The following is a 16015-nucleotide window of genomic DNA, read 5'->3' on the forward strand; positions in this document are numbered from 1 at the left end:
CCTTGTGTCTTATAGCATCTCTATAGCCCTCCAATATCTCTGTAGAATCTATTCCCATGAAGTGACAATCACAGGCCCCAGCTGCTAGATGCCTACTTCTGTAGTACAAAACTCACTATGTTTCGAGGAATTTTCAGAGATTGACATGCAAAAGACTGGCTAATTAGCATCTATGTAAAGTATCCATATCATAATTATTTTGCATAATGATCTTATAAAAAACAAATCAATTTCTTCCTTTCCCAGATAAGTTTGAGGAAAGCCAGCGAAGAAATAGTAAATAAATAAACACTGTACTTTTCTGTAAATTATATTTTTCACTTTTTATTTAGAGTTATTCATGGTTTGGAATTTTATATTAGATCATTTACCACTAACCGGCTTTCAAAAAAACCAAAACAATTATGTACTTTACTGTCTTGTCTACTTCCCGCTGAAGTGGACTATCTTAGATTACTCTGTTAATGGGTCACATTCTCCTTTTTGAAGCTACAGGTAGCATAGGCCCTGGGGACGGATTCCAAAGATGTTCAGTTCTTGCTATCAGCACGCTCAGATTCTATGGCAGCCAAGAGAAGAACAATGCGAGGTTTGTGTCATGTGAATTTTGCAAGATGCTCCATGAGCACAGCGCAATCAAGATGGAATACACATACTGCACCGTGCAAACAGCCCAGAAGTTACAACAGGCTCATAACTGTACCCTCACTGCCCACCGAGGCAGCAACTCTGCCCCCGGAAATAATAATGACACTGGATAGTTTTCTAAGTATTTCTGCATGTATTACATCCGGGTTGATGTAATACGCAATACACAATACATTGAAATATGTGCCTCCCCACGTCCAGTAAAGTAATCCACAGATGCCAGGGGAATTTCTAACACAGCCAGGTGGGAAACAAGATCCGCGCTGTTAAAATGCTGAGCACGGTCCTTGGACACGCCAAGTATTCTTATTTAGAAAAGTCTTTGACTCATGTTTCATGGAAACAGCAGAAAGTCGTCACAGAACTCATTCTGAATCAGTCAGGACTGCAGGCTGAGATTTTACAGCGATGAAGCCAATTCAACAGCCCTCATGATTCTAAACATCTTTAACTCGATTGAGTTTCATCTCCGTGTGGCTCTCGGCCTCCACCTTTTTCTTTTTCTTCTTGCTCCAGTTCAGTAACAGAAGGGTTTTGACGAAGAAAGGATTAGATTTGAAGAGATCGTTCTGAGGGTAAGAACTTTCCAGATTAGGCATTATTTAGGGGGAATGACAGATCCAGGGAGTGGTAGGTTCTGGTGACTATTTCAGAATAGACTCTTTGCATAGTCAAGCTGAGGAGGGAAGGTGGGGAGCACTTGGCTGGGGGAGCGGTGATAAGGACTCTGGTATACTGTAACCTAGATTCAAAACTTTCCATGCAGACCAACTGTTGAAAACCATTTTTACTCTATTGCCCCGGGCGAGATGTTAAATTCTGGGATTTGTCTTTCAACCCATGTGTTAGTAAATGATTTATGCCAATTTCGGTTTTGTTGTTTGCCCACTGCTATCATTAGGCTGCACAAGGTGATCCAGGAAGCCGACCCCACCCACCCCACCACCTTGTGTCAGAGCTTTATTTTCTGTTTGGTTTTTATTCCTTTAAGAGCCTGCCTTCTAAACAAATTCACCACTTGCTTAAAATAAATAGATCAAAGTATAATAAAGGAACCCACAACTGCCAGTAATTGCTACCTAATTTCATTTTTCAATTAAGTGGTTGCTAACACTCAACTACAGTCGCCAGCTATGTACATGGAAGGGAACGACTTGCACGCTGGTGGCTTGGGCTAACCTAAGAAAGTACTCTATGTGGTAAATTACACTATTTTCTAAACTTCCTAGAATCATAACATTTTCATTCACTTTGCCTCCTCTCTGGCTTCTGCTTACCAACTTGGTGGTCTTTGCACCCACACGTGTCCTCCCTTCTGCCTATGTTGCAAAGACCAAAGGGACTCAAGGGGTATCAGGATGGACCTGAATCTTAAGGATTCTTATGTAGATGCTATGGTTCCACCTTCACTGTACTTATTATGTTTCATTAAAATAACAGTCAAACCTACTAATACATTTAGCGGAAAAATGGAGGATTCGAGTCCTGCCAATTATACACATTTGTTCAGAGATCTGTGAACACTGACAACTCCCCTGGTTTCAGTGGCCTCAAAACACAAAATTTCAACACAAAGACCAAATGAAAAGACAAAAAAAAAAAAAAAAATCACTGCAGAGGGAGTAAAGTCATTAAATACATAAATTAGCTATCCTGTCAACCAAATCCCTTTGGCAAAACCATTAGCACTCAAGAGCCGAGCTTAGAACGTGAGTCCATGAATAAATGTCAACAGTAAAACAAAACAAAACAAAGACTCCTATGAGAATCAAAATAGATTACAGATGTGAAACAACTGAAAATATCACACAGTATGGAGCAGGTAGACGTCATTAGTGTTGACTGTGCATTATCAGCTCCACAGAGGCAGACCTCACCAAGACACAAGGCCCCGCCCCCAGCGCCTCTACTTGAGGAGGCAGGGACGGTGAGCACACAGCCAACAGAGCAATAAATAAATGATCACATGTCAGACAGTGATAAAAGCACTGAAGACAGTAAGCCTGGGCAACAGGGCACAGAGAGACTAGGGCAGGACCTCTCTGCCGCAGGCATATGGATTTTCTAATTCCCTTAAAAATGTGAGCTCCTCAAGCTAGAGGCAGCTTCTCCACATCCTTCCAGACAACTCACAAGAGAATACACAAAGAAAGATGCCATTCTCCTAAGGGGACCAACTGACACGCACAGTGAGTGTATCCTTACCAACCCTGAGCACCAGAAATTTCACCCAGATAGAAAAGGAGAGGCCACCATTTCGCATTATTGTTTGTCTTCACCGTTTTAACATTTAGTTAGAGAAAATACACCCAGCCAATGTGTGATTCTGCCTTAGAACACTGGCGATGAAGAGAGACGGTTAACAGCTTTAAAACAGCAATAATCACTTTTGGCAGCACTTTGCTATAAAATTCTTCCCTACCTAGATTCCTAACCAAACTCCATTTGTACAAAAAGTATAAGGGGACTTGGAAAGCAACTGCTGAAAACCACATTTCCCCTGCCTGTGCATGAGATGACATGTCTGGGGACCCTGATGACATGAGCAGAGACCCAGCAGCTCAGGGGGTGACAGCAGGAGGGTCCTGAGGAGAGGCTGCTCCTGTAAGAGGTCTCACCTGACCGTGAGCCCTGCGTGCCGAGACTTCTCTTCTGCCCTCTATCTATTCCGTCTGGCTACTTACCCTTCAGTTTCCAATCAGGAACCTGGGATAAAACAAACAGTATGCACTACCTTTCTTTTCCATTGCAGACTAACTTAAAAAAGCAGAAAGATGATTTTTGAAATTCATGCAACACTGGAAACCCAAATATGTATGATTTACAGAGAAACCTACGCATAACAATAACAGCAGGAGACAGGAACATCCAGACAATCTAACAGCTCGCTATGGAACAACTGAACACAACAGACTTTCACAGTATAATGCTGTTATGCTTTGGGGAAGGGAGCAAGACATCTGTTCTCATCCAAGGTCTAAACAACTTTCCAAGGTCCATAACAGCGCAAGTTCTCTAAGTACATTAACTCCATCCTCAAAACAACCTAATGAGGAAGCTACTATTATTATCCCATTTAAAAGATGAAATAACTGAGGTTAGAGAAGTTTATTAACTCACCCAACATCCACAGCTAGTAAGTGGCAAAGCTGGGATTTTGGACCACAGAACCTAAGTCAGCACTCAAGTATACATAATAATAGCACATGCATTGTAAGTACAGTGACTAATAAATTATCATCCAAACTAGGATATTTGAGAGTGAAAGGGCACACTATTAATATGTTGGTAGGCCAAAAATGCAAACCATGGATATACGGTTACCTTAATTACCACATGATTAAATTGAGATGAAACAAAAAGTGTCTCTAAATATCATTTAGTTATTCATTTACTCAATAATTATTTCTTATGTGCCAGGACACAGAGTATCTATGTGTTCTAGACAGTGAGACAAACAGATAGAGTCCCTTCCCTTACAGAGCTTACGCCCTAATGAATGTCATTTATGTGTGTACATGTGCACGTGTGCGTGTGCAATTCAATGTGTGTATGGATGTGCGACAGTGAAAGAGATTAAACATCTTTCCTTCTGTAAATCTGTTGGGGTTGGACTTTGACCTATTAAAATTTACATGGTAGCCCAAGTTACATGTGTTGAATCTTTAACCTAGGAATCCTTAACATGTCAAATATATATATTTCAAAGGCATTAGAATTCTACATTCTCTAAGTTATGGATGGCAGAAAAGACTAGACCAAGATTCAGAAACCTAGACTCAAGTTCTAGCTCTGATACCACTTAGGTGTTATCCCACCTTGCCTTTTCATTAGCTCTTTCTGCCCTACCCAGTTTCCAGAGTTGTTGTGAGGTCATACTAATCTTAACTTGGGAGTCACAATTTGTTTTCACACGTTATTTCAGTTGGTCCACACAGTGACCCTGTGAAGTAGGCAGGGTGCTATTATCATTATTATCTGATTTTACAATGAAAATCTGAGAGTCAAAATGAGGTAATAAAGATCAAGCATGAAACTCAAGCGCAGGCCTCCGGCTCCAGGTTAAGAGTGGGTGCCCCAGGCACATCCAGGTGCTCTGGAGACCACACACAGACGTCTAGAACTTAACACTCTCCGTGAGAGGTAGGCTGGTAGGGCGAGACACAGTGGAGTGAGGAAGGACACGAGCCGAGGATCCCGTCTCGAACGCTCACAGCTGTGATGCTGTGGACAAGTTGCCTAAGCTCTCTAGACCTGTTTCCCCATCGATTTTTTAAAACGGGATAATCATGGCGCCTACCTCCCAGAGTTACTGTGAGGATTAAATAAGACAATGGGTGTAAAGCACTTGGCCCAAATACCCGGCATGGGATAATGCTCCATCATTATTAGCTATTATTATTTTATGAAAGAAACCGTAATAGAGGGATTACCCAGTCTCACCCATCTCCACCCTCCAAGGCCACAACACAAGATTCCCTCGGGTGCGTGGCACTGCTCCGCTTTCCCAGCCTGCGGATCCCTAGGACACAAGCCCAGGAGGAGGCAGGAGCAGGAGAGCCAGCGGCGGAGCCACAGAAATACGGCAACAGGACTGTTTCGCTGCCCTGTGGCTCCATGAGGAACCTTCTGCGGATAACAAAACCTCTAAACTTTCTTAGAGTGCTTTCACGTGTGGGGTGGGCATGTGCAACCTGATTTGTTTTCAGTGGAAATTTCTACATATAATTGTGAATCTGATTCTTCTTTTCTGTCTTTCTCACGTGAGTTTTTGTATGCCAACTCTAATAACGTGAAATTCACATTTAAAATATGATTCTGTCGCAGCCACATGGAGAGCTCTCAGGGGAGTTCTCGTGCCCTCCCCTGGAATTACTGAAGACAGGGAGGAATACACACATCTTCAAACAAGGGATGAACTTTAAAAAGCAAGATTAGAAAAGCCTTGGCCAGTGATGTGCAGGATTGTTGCAGGAAGTACATCAATTATGATTCATTACACCTAAAAGATGTAATTGCAAGAGACTAACTCATAATTGTGCATGTCTCATTTACAATGACAATAAGCCCATGTCTACACATCACTTTAATATAATAAACACATGCTTCTCTTGGCTTAAGTTTCTTTTGCTATAAAGGTAAAATCTTTGTTATAAATGATTTCCTCCCCTACAGAGTATCTCATATTATCCCTATGGAAATATCAAACAGATGGAGCTGATATATATCCCTGCTTCTACTAATTAAATATGAGAACCAAGCAGATGAAGACTTCTCAGGGTCATAAGACAAAGTCAATGGTAGAACTAGAAGTGCAAGAGGGTCTTTATACTTCTAATCTGGGGATAGCTTTTCCAAAACTTAGGTCCAACATTCTTTAACTGCTGAGCTATTTGTCTTCTATCCAAGTATGAAAACACAGAAGATCAAACAAAGGCAGAATAGTCACACCTCCACATCCTGCAGATAGAAAAACTAGCAAAGTACATACTATTTTCGCCTTACATTAAAGAGACTCCATTATGATATTCTATGAATATCACAGAACATATCCATGGACTTTAAGCATTTCATAGAAAGCACTTCTTTAAAAAGATGGCCACTGAGCCATCCAACAACATGGACATAGATAGAGCCTCCTGTCACTACAACACATAATATTAATATCTAGCCATGTTCAAAATACAGGAAAATGTCTAGGAGGCCAGAAATAAGGAGAGAAATCAAGGCACAAGACGTCAGTAGGATTTCAAGCCACAGTGAACCAGGGGGATACAAGACAAGATACCTGCCTCATGTGCTAGAACCTGGCGTTTCAACACTTACATAAGGACAAGAAATCTGACTTCAGACCAGTAAGGGAAGGACTCATGCATAAATTCCTGAGTCTCAAAGAGCCATTCTGTCATAAATAAATAAAAAGTAAAAGGTATATATATTCATAGAAGAATGGGAAGAAACATATCAACTCTTTATGGCCTTGGGCAGAGGGAAAATTCCCCTGTGAAGTATTAAATTCCAGCTCTACACCGCACACAGGTATAAGGTCGATTTACAGTACTTGAATCATATGGGAAAACCAAGCTAAGAATCAACTAAAACCAAGCTAATACTAAAAACCAATCACTGAAACTCTGGGTCTCACCAAGAACACTCAAAACTATTTTGTAAGAACCTTGCACAACTTAAGGAAAACAGACCACTATCAAGTAAACATTCCTTGCTGAAGCCAAGCTTACAATAAAAAGTATAATCTATATAAGGAAATAAATATCCAAAATGGAAAGTCAGTAAATGTGGTAAACATAAGAATTAGCAACTATCAACTAAAAATAACAGAACAATCTGAAAAAAAAGGTATAAAATGAATATAGTTTAAATAAATAAAAGAATGACTGGAGGAATAAAAACTATAATTAAATAGTTGAAGAGTATGAAACAAATGTGGATAGACTTGAAAAAGAACTAAAATGAATATATAATTAAATGAATATATAATTACAATAAAAAATCCAATGAGGGGCCGGCCCCGTGGCTTAGCGGTTAAGTGCACGCGCTCCGCTGCTGGTGGCCCGGGTTCGGATCCCGGGCGCACACCGACGCACTGCTTCTCTGGCCATGCTGAAGCCGCGTCCCACATACAGCAACTAGAAGGCTGTGCAACTATGACATACATCTATATACTGGGGCTTTAGGGGGAAAAAAAAAATCCAATGAGTAGGTTAATCACAGATTAGAAACACACTGAGAGTAATATGGTATGCTGGAAGAAAAATCTGATAAAATCACCAAGATATAGAAGAGAAAGGAAAACAGATTAAAAACATGATACAGCAGTTAATAAACATGAAAGTATAACAAGTTCCAAGCAAGAAAAATAAAATAAATCCATACACATTGAGGAAAGAGCAGAATATCAGAAATAACCAAATAAAAAACTTAAATTCAAGCAGAGAGAAAAGTCAGATTAATGCCAAAGACAATGAAAGTAACAACATAATTCTCCTTAGCAACAAAAGAAGATGGGGCCAACCTGGTGGCATAGTGATTAAGTTCACGTGTTCCACTTTGGTGGGCTGAGGTTCGCCGGTTCAGAACCTGGGCAGGGACCTATTCGTTGCTTATCAAGCCATGCTGAGGCGGCGACCCACACAGCAGAACTAGAAGGACCTACAAGCAGGATCTACAACTACACACTGGGGTTTTGGGGAGAAAAAAGAAAAAAGAGGAAGATTGGCAACAGATGTTAGCTCAGGTCCAATCTTCCTCAAAAAAAAAAGAGGACAGAAAGTAATGAAATGATATTGTCCAAATGATGAGTGATAACTCCAACCCTTATACTCTGTTATATAATCATTCAAGAGCATAATCAAAATAAAGACATTTTCAAACAAAGACCAAGAAAATTTATCATTCAAAGGCCCTCCCTGAAGTATCTACTAAAGAACATATTTCAGGAAAAGGAAAGCAATATGAAAGAAAAGGAGAGACAGAAGAAGTAACAATGAAAAAAAATTGGTAAGCACATTTGCAAATCTATATAAACATTGCTTATAGAAATTAAAAACTAATTCGGGGCCAGCCTGGTGGCGTAGTGGTTAAGTTTGCATGCTCTGCTTTGGCGGCCCAGAGTTCGCAGGTTCAGATCCCAGGCACGGACCTATGCACTGCTTATCAAGCCGTGCTGTGGCAGGCGTCCCACATATAAAGTAGAGGAAGATGGGCATGGATGTTAGCCCAGGGCCAATCTTCCTCAGCAAAAAGAGGAGGATTGGCAACAGATGTTAACTCAAGGCTAATCCTTCTCACAAAAAAAAAAAAAATTAAAAATTAATTTGGAGGAAATTAAATATAAACTAGGTCTAAATTGCAAGACAAAACATTAGAATTCTGAAACAGGCAGATAGCAGTTAAAATTTTTAAAGTTTAAGTGTTATTCAGGAATCAAATAATAAAAATCACAAATACTATGTTTACTATGTTCCAGGAAATTAATATTTTACATATATTAAGTAATTTCACAGTAACCTACGACATTGGTACTTTTATTACCCCTATTTTACCAATAGGGAAAACGATTCCAGAGAGTTAAAATTACACACCAAAAACTATACAACTACAAAATATGTAGGAAAATGTACCTGGGATGTGAGCCAAAGCAGTCTGGCCTGGCTCCTGTTAAATTAAGTAATCATATTAAAATTGAAGAGTAACCACAAAAGGAATAGAAACAGAATGCATAATAATGTATAAAAAACAAACGAAGAAAACAATTGACTAAACCAAAATATGGCAAGAAAAGAAAACTAAAGACACCAAGTAAAAGCACAGTAAACAGAGAACAAAGTAAATCTAAATACACCATTACTCACAATAAATGTAATTACACTTCTTTTTAAACTACAGATATTTGAAAATTTAAAGATACAAAATCCAGCTATATGTGACTTAATGAGATACATCTAAAAGAAAATTATCCAGTTTATTTTATAGTAATGGTATGAGAAAAGATATATCTGGAAAATATATATGTGGAAAAACATAGATACAGAAAAAAATACATGTGCAAAAGCCAGTTTTATTTTAAAAAGCAATAGTAATAAACGAAAAAATAGACTTTGAGCCACAAGAAAATTATTGAAAATAGATAAGTTAATAACTTAATAATTAAAAGAAGAATTCACTCAGATGATATAACAATATTGAACTAGTATGTACCTAATAACATAGTATCAAAATATATAAAGCAAAAATTGACAAAATTACAACAGTAATTAACATCACAATCTTAGAGGTTGATTTTAATGTACCCAGAACCTAAGAGATAAAGTAGCCAAAAAAACCAGTAATGCAATTAAAGATCTGACCACTGTAATTAGAAATTTGAGCTAGTCTGTGTGTGTATGTGTGTGTCTGTATATGTGAACATGTGCCTACATAAAATCCTGCACCCTATAAATAGAGAATACACAATCTTTTTCAAGCAAGCATGGAAAATGTAGTTAAAAACTGGCCACATATTAAGCCACAGAGGACATCTCAATCAATATCAACAATCAATATCAAAAATCAATATCAGGCCTATCTAACCAAAATGTAATAAAATATGAATAAAATAAAAAATAACTACATCTCTATAGGTTTACTGACTAAAAACTACAATTCTAAATAATTACTGGGCTAGAATACAAAAATCAAAGGGAATTTAAAAATACTGTGAACTGAACAACAGTGAAAACTCTACATATCAAAACTATGCAATGCAACTAAAATAGGACAGAAAAATATATTTCTGGCCTTAAATACATACATTGTCATTCCTCTAAGATATACCCATTTGGATCACAGGAATTCATCTTTAAGAAGAGTTTCATTTGATATTCCTATTTCAGCTCATGAGGCATATCTTTGACTTCATAAAGACCAAACTGGATTTTATAGTCTTTAAGTTGGTGGCTGAGCTCCCTTGATGAGAGACATCAAGAAGTCATCTTTCCAGTTTTATCACCGATATGTTGTGTTAAATTCTTCTTTCAGAATACAGATGGTTTGCTAGTTAATAGCAAAAATGATTTCATGCAATCTATCAGGAAAGTATAATTTCATTTGCATCATCTCCCTTGCATTCTTCGGTCTTTGCCATTCTCTTTATGTGTATTATTATAATTTGCAATAAAGGTGAATTTACACAAACCTCGAGTATCGTGAATATGTTTTATTTGTAACATAGTCTTAAGTGTCTGTTTATCATAGCTTTGAATTTAATGAGAACAAGTAAAGAGCCATATTTTGGAGAAACTGATGAAGGGAAAATGGCTTATTAGGAGTGATAATAACTAAACTATTGAAATAGTTTTGTCCATTTTAATAAGACTAATGTCATTTTGGCATAAGGGCATGCCAACTTTGGAGCTCAGGATTTCATAAAAATATTTACCACTGAAATAACTGACAATAATATTATGTTTTCAACTACAAGCGTTTTTTCAGGGATTCAGTACCCTTGCAAGGTGGGAATCAACATATTAGAAAAACAAGTAAATTCAATAATTAATGAGCTAAGCTTTCAATTCAAGAATTAAAAAAAAATAACAAAATACACCCAAATAAAGTAGGATTGAGTAAATAATAAAGAGTAGAAATTGATAAATTAGAAGCCAATCAAATTCCAATTGTTTGAAAAAGTATAAAATAGATAAATTTCTGAGAATTTTGATCAAGGTAAAGAAAGGCAAAAATAACAATATTAGGGATAAAAAAGTAGAACATAAATACAGATAAAGTGGATATTTCTAAAATCATAAAAAATAACTTTCTCCCCATAAATTTAAAAACTCAAATGAAATGACTTTCCAGAAAAATGAAAACACAAATACCAAAATTGACCTGAGAAGACACAGATATGCCAAATGGAATGATAAACTTTAAAGCAACTGAATCATTGGTGAAAATCTATCCATATACAAACCACCAAATTCATTTGGTTTTACAGGTGAGTTTTTACAACCCCACAAGGAACAAACAAGTTTATACAAAAGGTTCTTTGATTACTTCCTGGGGATTCAAGATATGTGAAAGAATTCTGTAAAAAATAAAGCATCCTATTAATGATAATTGTTATTGTCATGGGTAAAGTTGATACAAAGAGTAACATTTTTTGGTGAAAAATTACCTGCTATTATTTTTAAAGGTGCAAAAATATTTCTGCGGTACAGTGATAAAATTCTAGAAGGGACCCGAAATGGTCTTTAGAAAGAATATGAGAAAGCTGTTAAGTCATGCTTCAGACAGAAAACAGAAAATGCATGGTTAGCCCAATGGGAAGAGATGGAGGCTTTGAGACAGAAAGGAATCAGAACTCTTGTAACTTTATTAGGAACAAACACATGCCATCAAGATGACCCGGCTTTAGCAGTGTGTTCACAGTGTGATGCAGTTCAAATCACAGGCGAAGACCATAAGCCTCATCTACTGACCAACTAGCTGGTGAATATGCTTCAGGAAAACCAAACACGACAAAGAAACAGATCAAGGACAAGGCTAGGTTTTGCCAGAGATCAAGAGATTGCTAATTCAGGCAGACACTAACCAAAGAAACTCTCTGGTTTCATATTTCCAATTCAAGACAGCCGGGAGCCCAGAGGAGAAGGCTTCATGGACAAAACTGCTTTCTGTCTTGCCCTTAAAATAATAATACAAGTTATTTAATTTCAAGACAACAGGATGGAGAGAAGTGGCATATTCTGCGTTCTAACCCCAAGTTTAAGGGCAAAGGAAATGAAAAGGGCAGGGTGAGTGCCGACACCTGGAAGGAGAGGCAAATGGGCCAGCTCCACACGACTACAAGGTAAGCGGAAGGGCGTCTGGGGAACCACTCAGGACAAAGAAGAGAGGCTGTGTTACTCTAACCACCAGGAGACCCAGTGCTCTGTCTCCGAACCTTGAACAGAAGCAGAACGCGTGCCCAAATTCATCCAGTTTAGGGCAAATCCTACTGACCCACTTCATGGGCAAGGAAATCAGAGGGGACAACTTTAGAACACTCCAGCAAATTTTTCTCTTCTTAATTCTTTGGCTACCTATTATTCCAGGCTGTAGAACTCCATCCCTGCGTACAGGATTTCCCAAGCAAAGTGTGCATTTATAACTGCTAAAAAAAATCAAATTACTCGAAAGATAAAGAAGTAAAATGAAGAAACAACAAGAGCTCACATGTGTGGGGATCTCGGTGAAAAACCAACTGGGAGATGTTTCTTGCCTAAACTTCTCAGAGGCGTTCTGAATTGGCTACGTTCTTTTAGTTATTTAACCTACTTGACATACACATACACAACATCATCACTGTCATCATCGTCATTTTAGAAAACTTTATAACTACAGAACTTTCTTTTTGACCAAATAATTAGGAAGTTGATTTTCCTTGATAATCAGGTAAAACAATGAAAAGTTAAGATGAATCATTCAACACTCAGCCAAAAATGCATTTTCTCACATCCGATTATAATATTTCTAGGATTACATTGTGCTGCAATCTGGAAAACTATTCTGAATTCACCCATCAGGCATGATTTGAAGCTCCTACAAATGTTATTAGGAGCCTCCACTTGGGGCAACCTGCTATCCTTGTTAAAGTAATCACAGGCAATGTTTCTCCACATTCTGTGGGGCAGGTAAGTTCAGGTACACTAGGTACAGGGGATAAAAGTGTCCCAAATCGAAACCATGGCATTTTGCATGAGTTAACACTCCTGCTACCTCATAGCCTCACGTCCCCTTGCACAGCTCAATTTAGCATCCTACCTAAATATGAGCAAATTAAGCCATACAAGTCATCCCAAAATAATAGTTTTTCCAGTGCAAAAATTAAAATAGAATTTGATTGACTAGACGACTGTTTAATAGGCTATAAGTGTCCCACAGGCCCAAGACAGTCTTCCTGAAAGTCAAATAGAAAGTTTAGGGCCTTGGAGCCAGGGGCGGGGAGGATCTCTGAGCATTTCCAGGGTCCTCTAGGAACAGAGCAACAGCAGCAGGACAGGGCTGGGCTATATACAGGAAGAATCCAGACGACCCCAAGTACCAGCTTTGGGTCTCTAAAACTACAGTTTCTGTTCTCCGAACTATCCCCTTCACCCCACCCATGGCAGTCTCCACTCAGAGCCCTCTCTGCTCAACCTTCTGGCCAGTAGATGTGAATGTCTGTCTGTGTTTCCATCTCTTCCTTCCACCCTAGATGCAGGAAGGAAAGAGGAAAGAGTAGCCAAAGAAGTTCAGAATTTGGGGGAGGCAGACAGACCAGAAGAACAGCAAGTGCCAGTGAATATAAATACATCCTGATAAGAGAACTGCCAGTGGGCAGATCAGTAACACCCAGCACTGTTCTAAGAATGCTATACACATCTAGTCTCATTTATTCCTCACAACAAAACAAGCCTCCAGGAGCAACACAAAGATGCGACATGAGACAGACCCGGCTGGAATTCTGGCTCACCACCCACTGGCAAGTTAACCTCTCCATTTCTCAGTTCCCTCACATACAAAACGGGGTAATCATACCTACCCAGGGTGGTTGTGAAAATTAGAGACAATGAACTTAAGTGCCCACCAGCGGCTGTTATTAGTGTAATTAATCAGATTAAAACAATCAGTAGTGAAGAACAGAAGAGAGAGTTGTAATTGAATAGAAAGGGCAACAGAGAAGCAGTAATGGAAACAGGGCACAAACGCACCCACCCAGTGATGGACACTTGGGGCTTGGAGAAAGAAAGGGAGTGAACAGAGCCTGCATTTGACTCCCCACTTTGTGCGTCCGTGGGCAACTCATGTAAACTTTCTGAGTTTCAGTTTCCACCTCTACCAAGTGGGAGTGCCCACACGGAGGGTTGTCGTGAGGACCCTACAAGGAGATGGCACTTGAGTTTATTATTACAGGCAACGAGTCTACGCAAATGTGCATATCTGCTTGATAGAAGGGGAAGTCCATTTCCCTTTATTCTGTTTCTCAGATGGAATTAAAACACTCAGCTAGTAGAACCATGTCAAAGCCAGGCAATTACAGACTGCAAAGTCATTAAATAGCATGTGCCTCCTTTGGTCACCATTAATAGAATCTAATTAATTCAATCTGACATCGAAGGTTCACTTCAGGCTAACCTCCCACAACTTCCACCCTCCTTGTAACCATCCCTTGTGCTTTGTGCTTCCCTCCCAGTTTACGCTTTTGTTTCTTCCTCTCTGGAATGTTATTCCCTTTCATCTCCAACTGACCATATCCTGGTCATCCTTGAAAACCCAGCTGAAATGCTTCCTTTGCATGAGGAAGCGATTCCTGCCTCCTTACACTACTATAGCATCTTTTCCAAGCACTTTCCTGTATCACGGTCTCTGGTGTGTATGCCATCTCTCCCACCAAGCAACGAGCTCCCAGACGACAGGTCATGTGTCTTTTCATCCTTTATGGAGACTTGCCTCACCTTACAACACAGGACCTTTCACCCAGCAAATGTATAAAACATAAGTGATAATACACAAATTCTTTTGAGCTAATACCTTTTTTGAATCATTGCAACAGTAGTTGACATATTTTAAGATAAAAAATTATTTAAAATATAAAGTGAAAATAATGTAAAGCGCCATGATCATAACGAAAGTTTTTTTTGGTGGGGGATGAAGATGAGAAAATACATTCTGAGGCTTCTGCTTTCCAAATGAGAGTTACAGATAGACTGAAAGTGGATTAATTATTTTTAAAGATGCATCTCGCTGCACTGGCCTCAGTCACCTAAGAAAACGCTTCCTGGAGAGTGACAGCCTCAGCCCAAAGGAGGGAGGAGGCAGGGCGTTCCTGTCGCAGCTGCAGGCACTCAGGTGTCCCTGGTCCTCCTCCATGCACCTCATTAGTCAGGTGCGCGCCAGGGTCTGTGTCACTGCCAAGGAGTATCTCTCCCCTCCAGCATCCAGGGCTTCAACCGTTTTAGCCTAGGTGCTCGCCTGCGCCTCTGGCCCGGTAGGCGACACCAATAAACCTCAGCCCACTCGCCTCCTCCCTCAGCAAACAGGTCTCGACTGTGGCAGAGGGCTGTCACACCTGCCATCTGAGGCAGAAATAAGCAGCAAAGCGCTAAGTTCGTATGGGCTTACATCTTGGGGCAATTTCAAGGCGAACGTCCACTTCAGAACGAAAGCCTAAAGCCGCTCCTCCCGGGGTCCCTTTCGAGCAGAAGCAGCTGCTCTATCTGCTGCTCGTGCCCTGGTCCGCGACCCAGAGGTCCCTTCGCCGCCCTGGGCACCGTCCGGGGCTTCCCCTCCCGATCGCCCCTGCCCCACCCCGCGGGTCCAGCTCGCTCACCAATCTTGGCCAGAGAGGCCAACAGGATCCACAGGGTGATCTCGAAGGGGATCTGCACGTGGGGGTAATCCAGGGTGAACACTGGCAATCGACTCTCCTCGAGCGGCGTCGTGCCGGGAGCGACCACGCTCGCGGGGCTGGGCGGGCTGGAGCTGGTGCCCATGGCTCGCGGCGCGTCCAGCAGGGTCTCAGCCAGGGCGCCCGCCGGCCCCGCCACCTGCAGGAGCAGCAGCAGCAGCGGCGGCGCCGGCGCCCGCAGGCTCCGCCCGGTGCCTGCCGGCTCCATGGGGTCGGCTCCCGGCGCGGACGACGAGCCCGGCGCTCGGCCCTCCGCGGCTCAGCGCATCGCTGCGGGGCAGCGAGAGCCGCCTCCCGCCGCCGCCGCGGAGTCGGGGCTCTGCAGCCCACGGGCTCGGGCCCCGCTGCGAGCGGGCACGCTGCCCGGCCGGGCGCGCACGGCGACCCGAGGCCACAGCGCGGACCCTCGGCCGTCCTCAGCCGCCCTCCGCCGCCGGCCGC

The 16015-nt window shown here is 40.9% G+C and overlaps 1 protein-coding gene across 1 annotated transcript in view; it reads right to left on the reverse strand.

Annotated features, from left to right (window-relative positions):
* SLC9A2 (solute carrier family 9 member A2) overlaps nt 1-15782 on the reverse strand; it is a 96422-nt gene extending 80640 nt beyond the window's left edge. Inside the window, exon 1 of the mRNA XM_058534657.1 lies at nt 15497-15782. Coding sequence (XP_058390640.1) covers nt 15497-15782 — 286 coding nt within the window. The remainder of the gene's footprint in view (nt 1-15496) is intronic.
* Between the last annotated feature and the right edge of the window lie 233 nt (nt 15783-16015).

The sequence above is a fragment of the Diceros bicornis genome, chromosome 40 (assembly GCF_020826845.1).
Source record: "Diceros bicornis minor isolate mBicDic1 chromosome 40, mDicBic1.mat.cur, whole genome shotgun sequence".
In the NCBI taxonomy this organism is placed as follows: domain Eukaryota; kingdom Metazoa; phylum Chordata; class Mammalia; order Perissodactyla; family Rhinocerotidae; genus Diceros; species Diceros bicornis.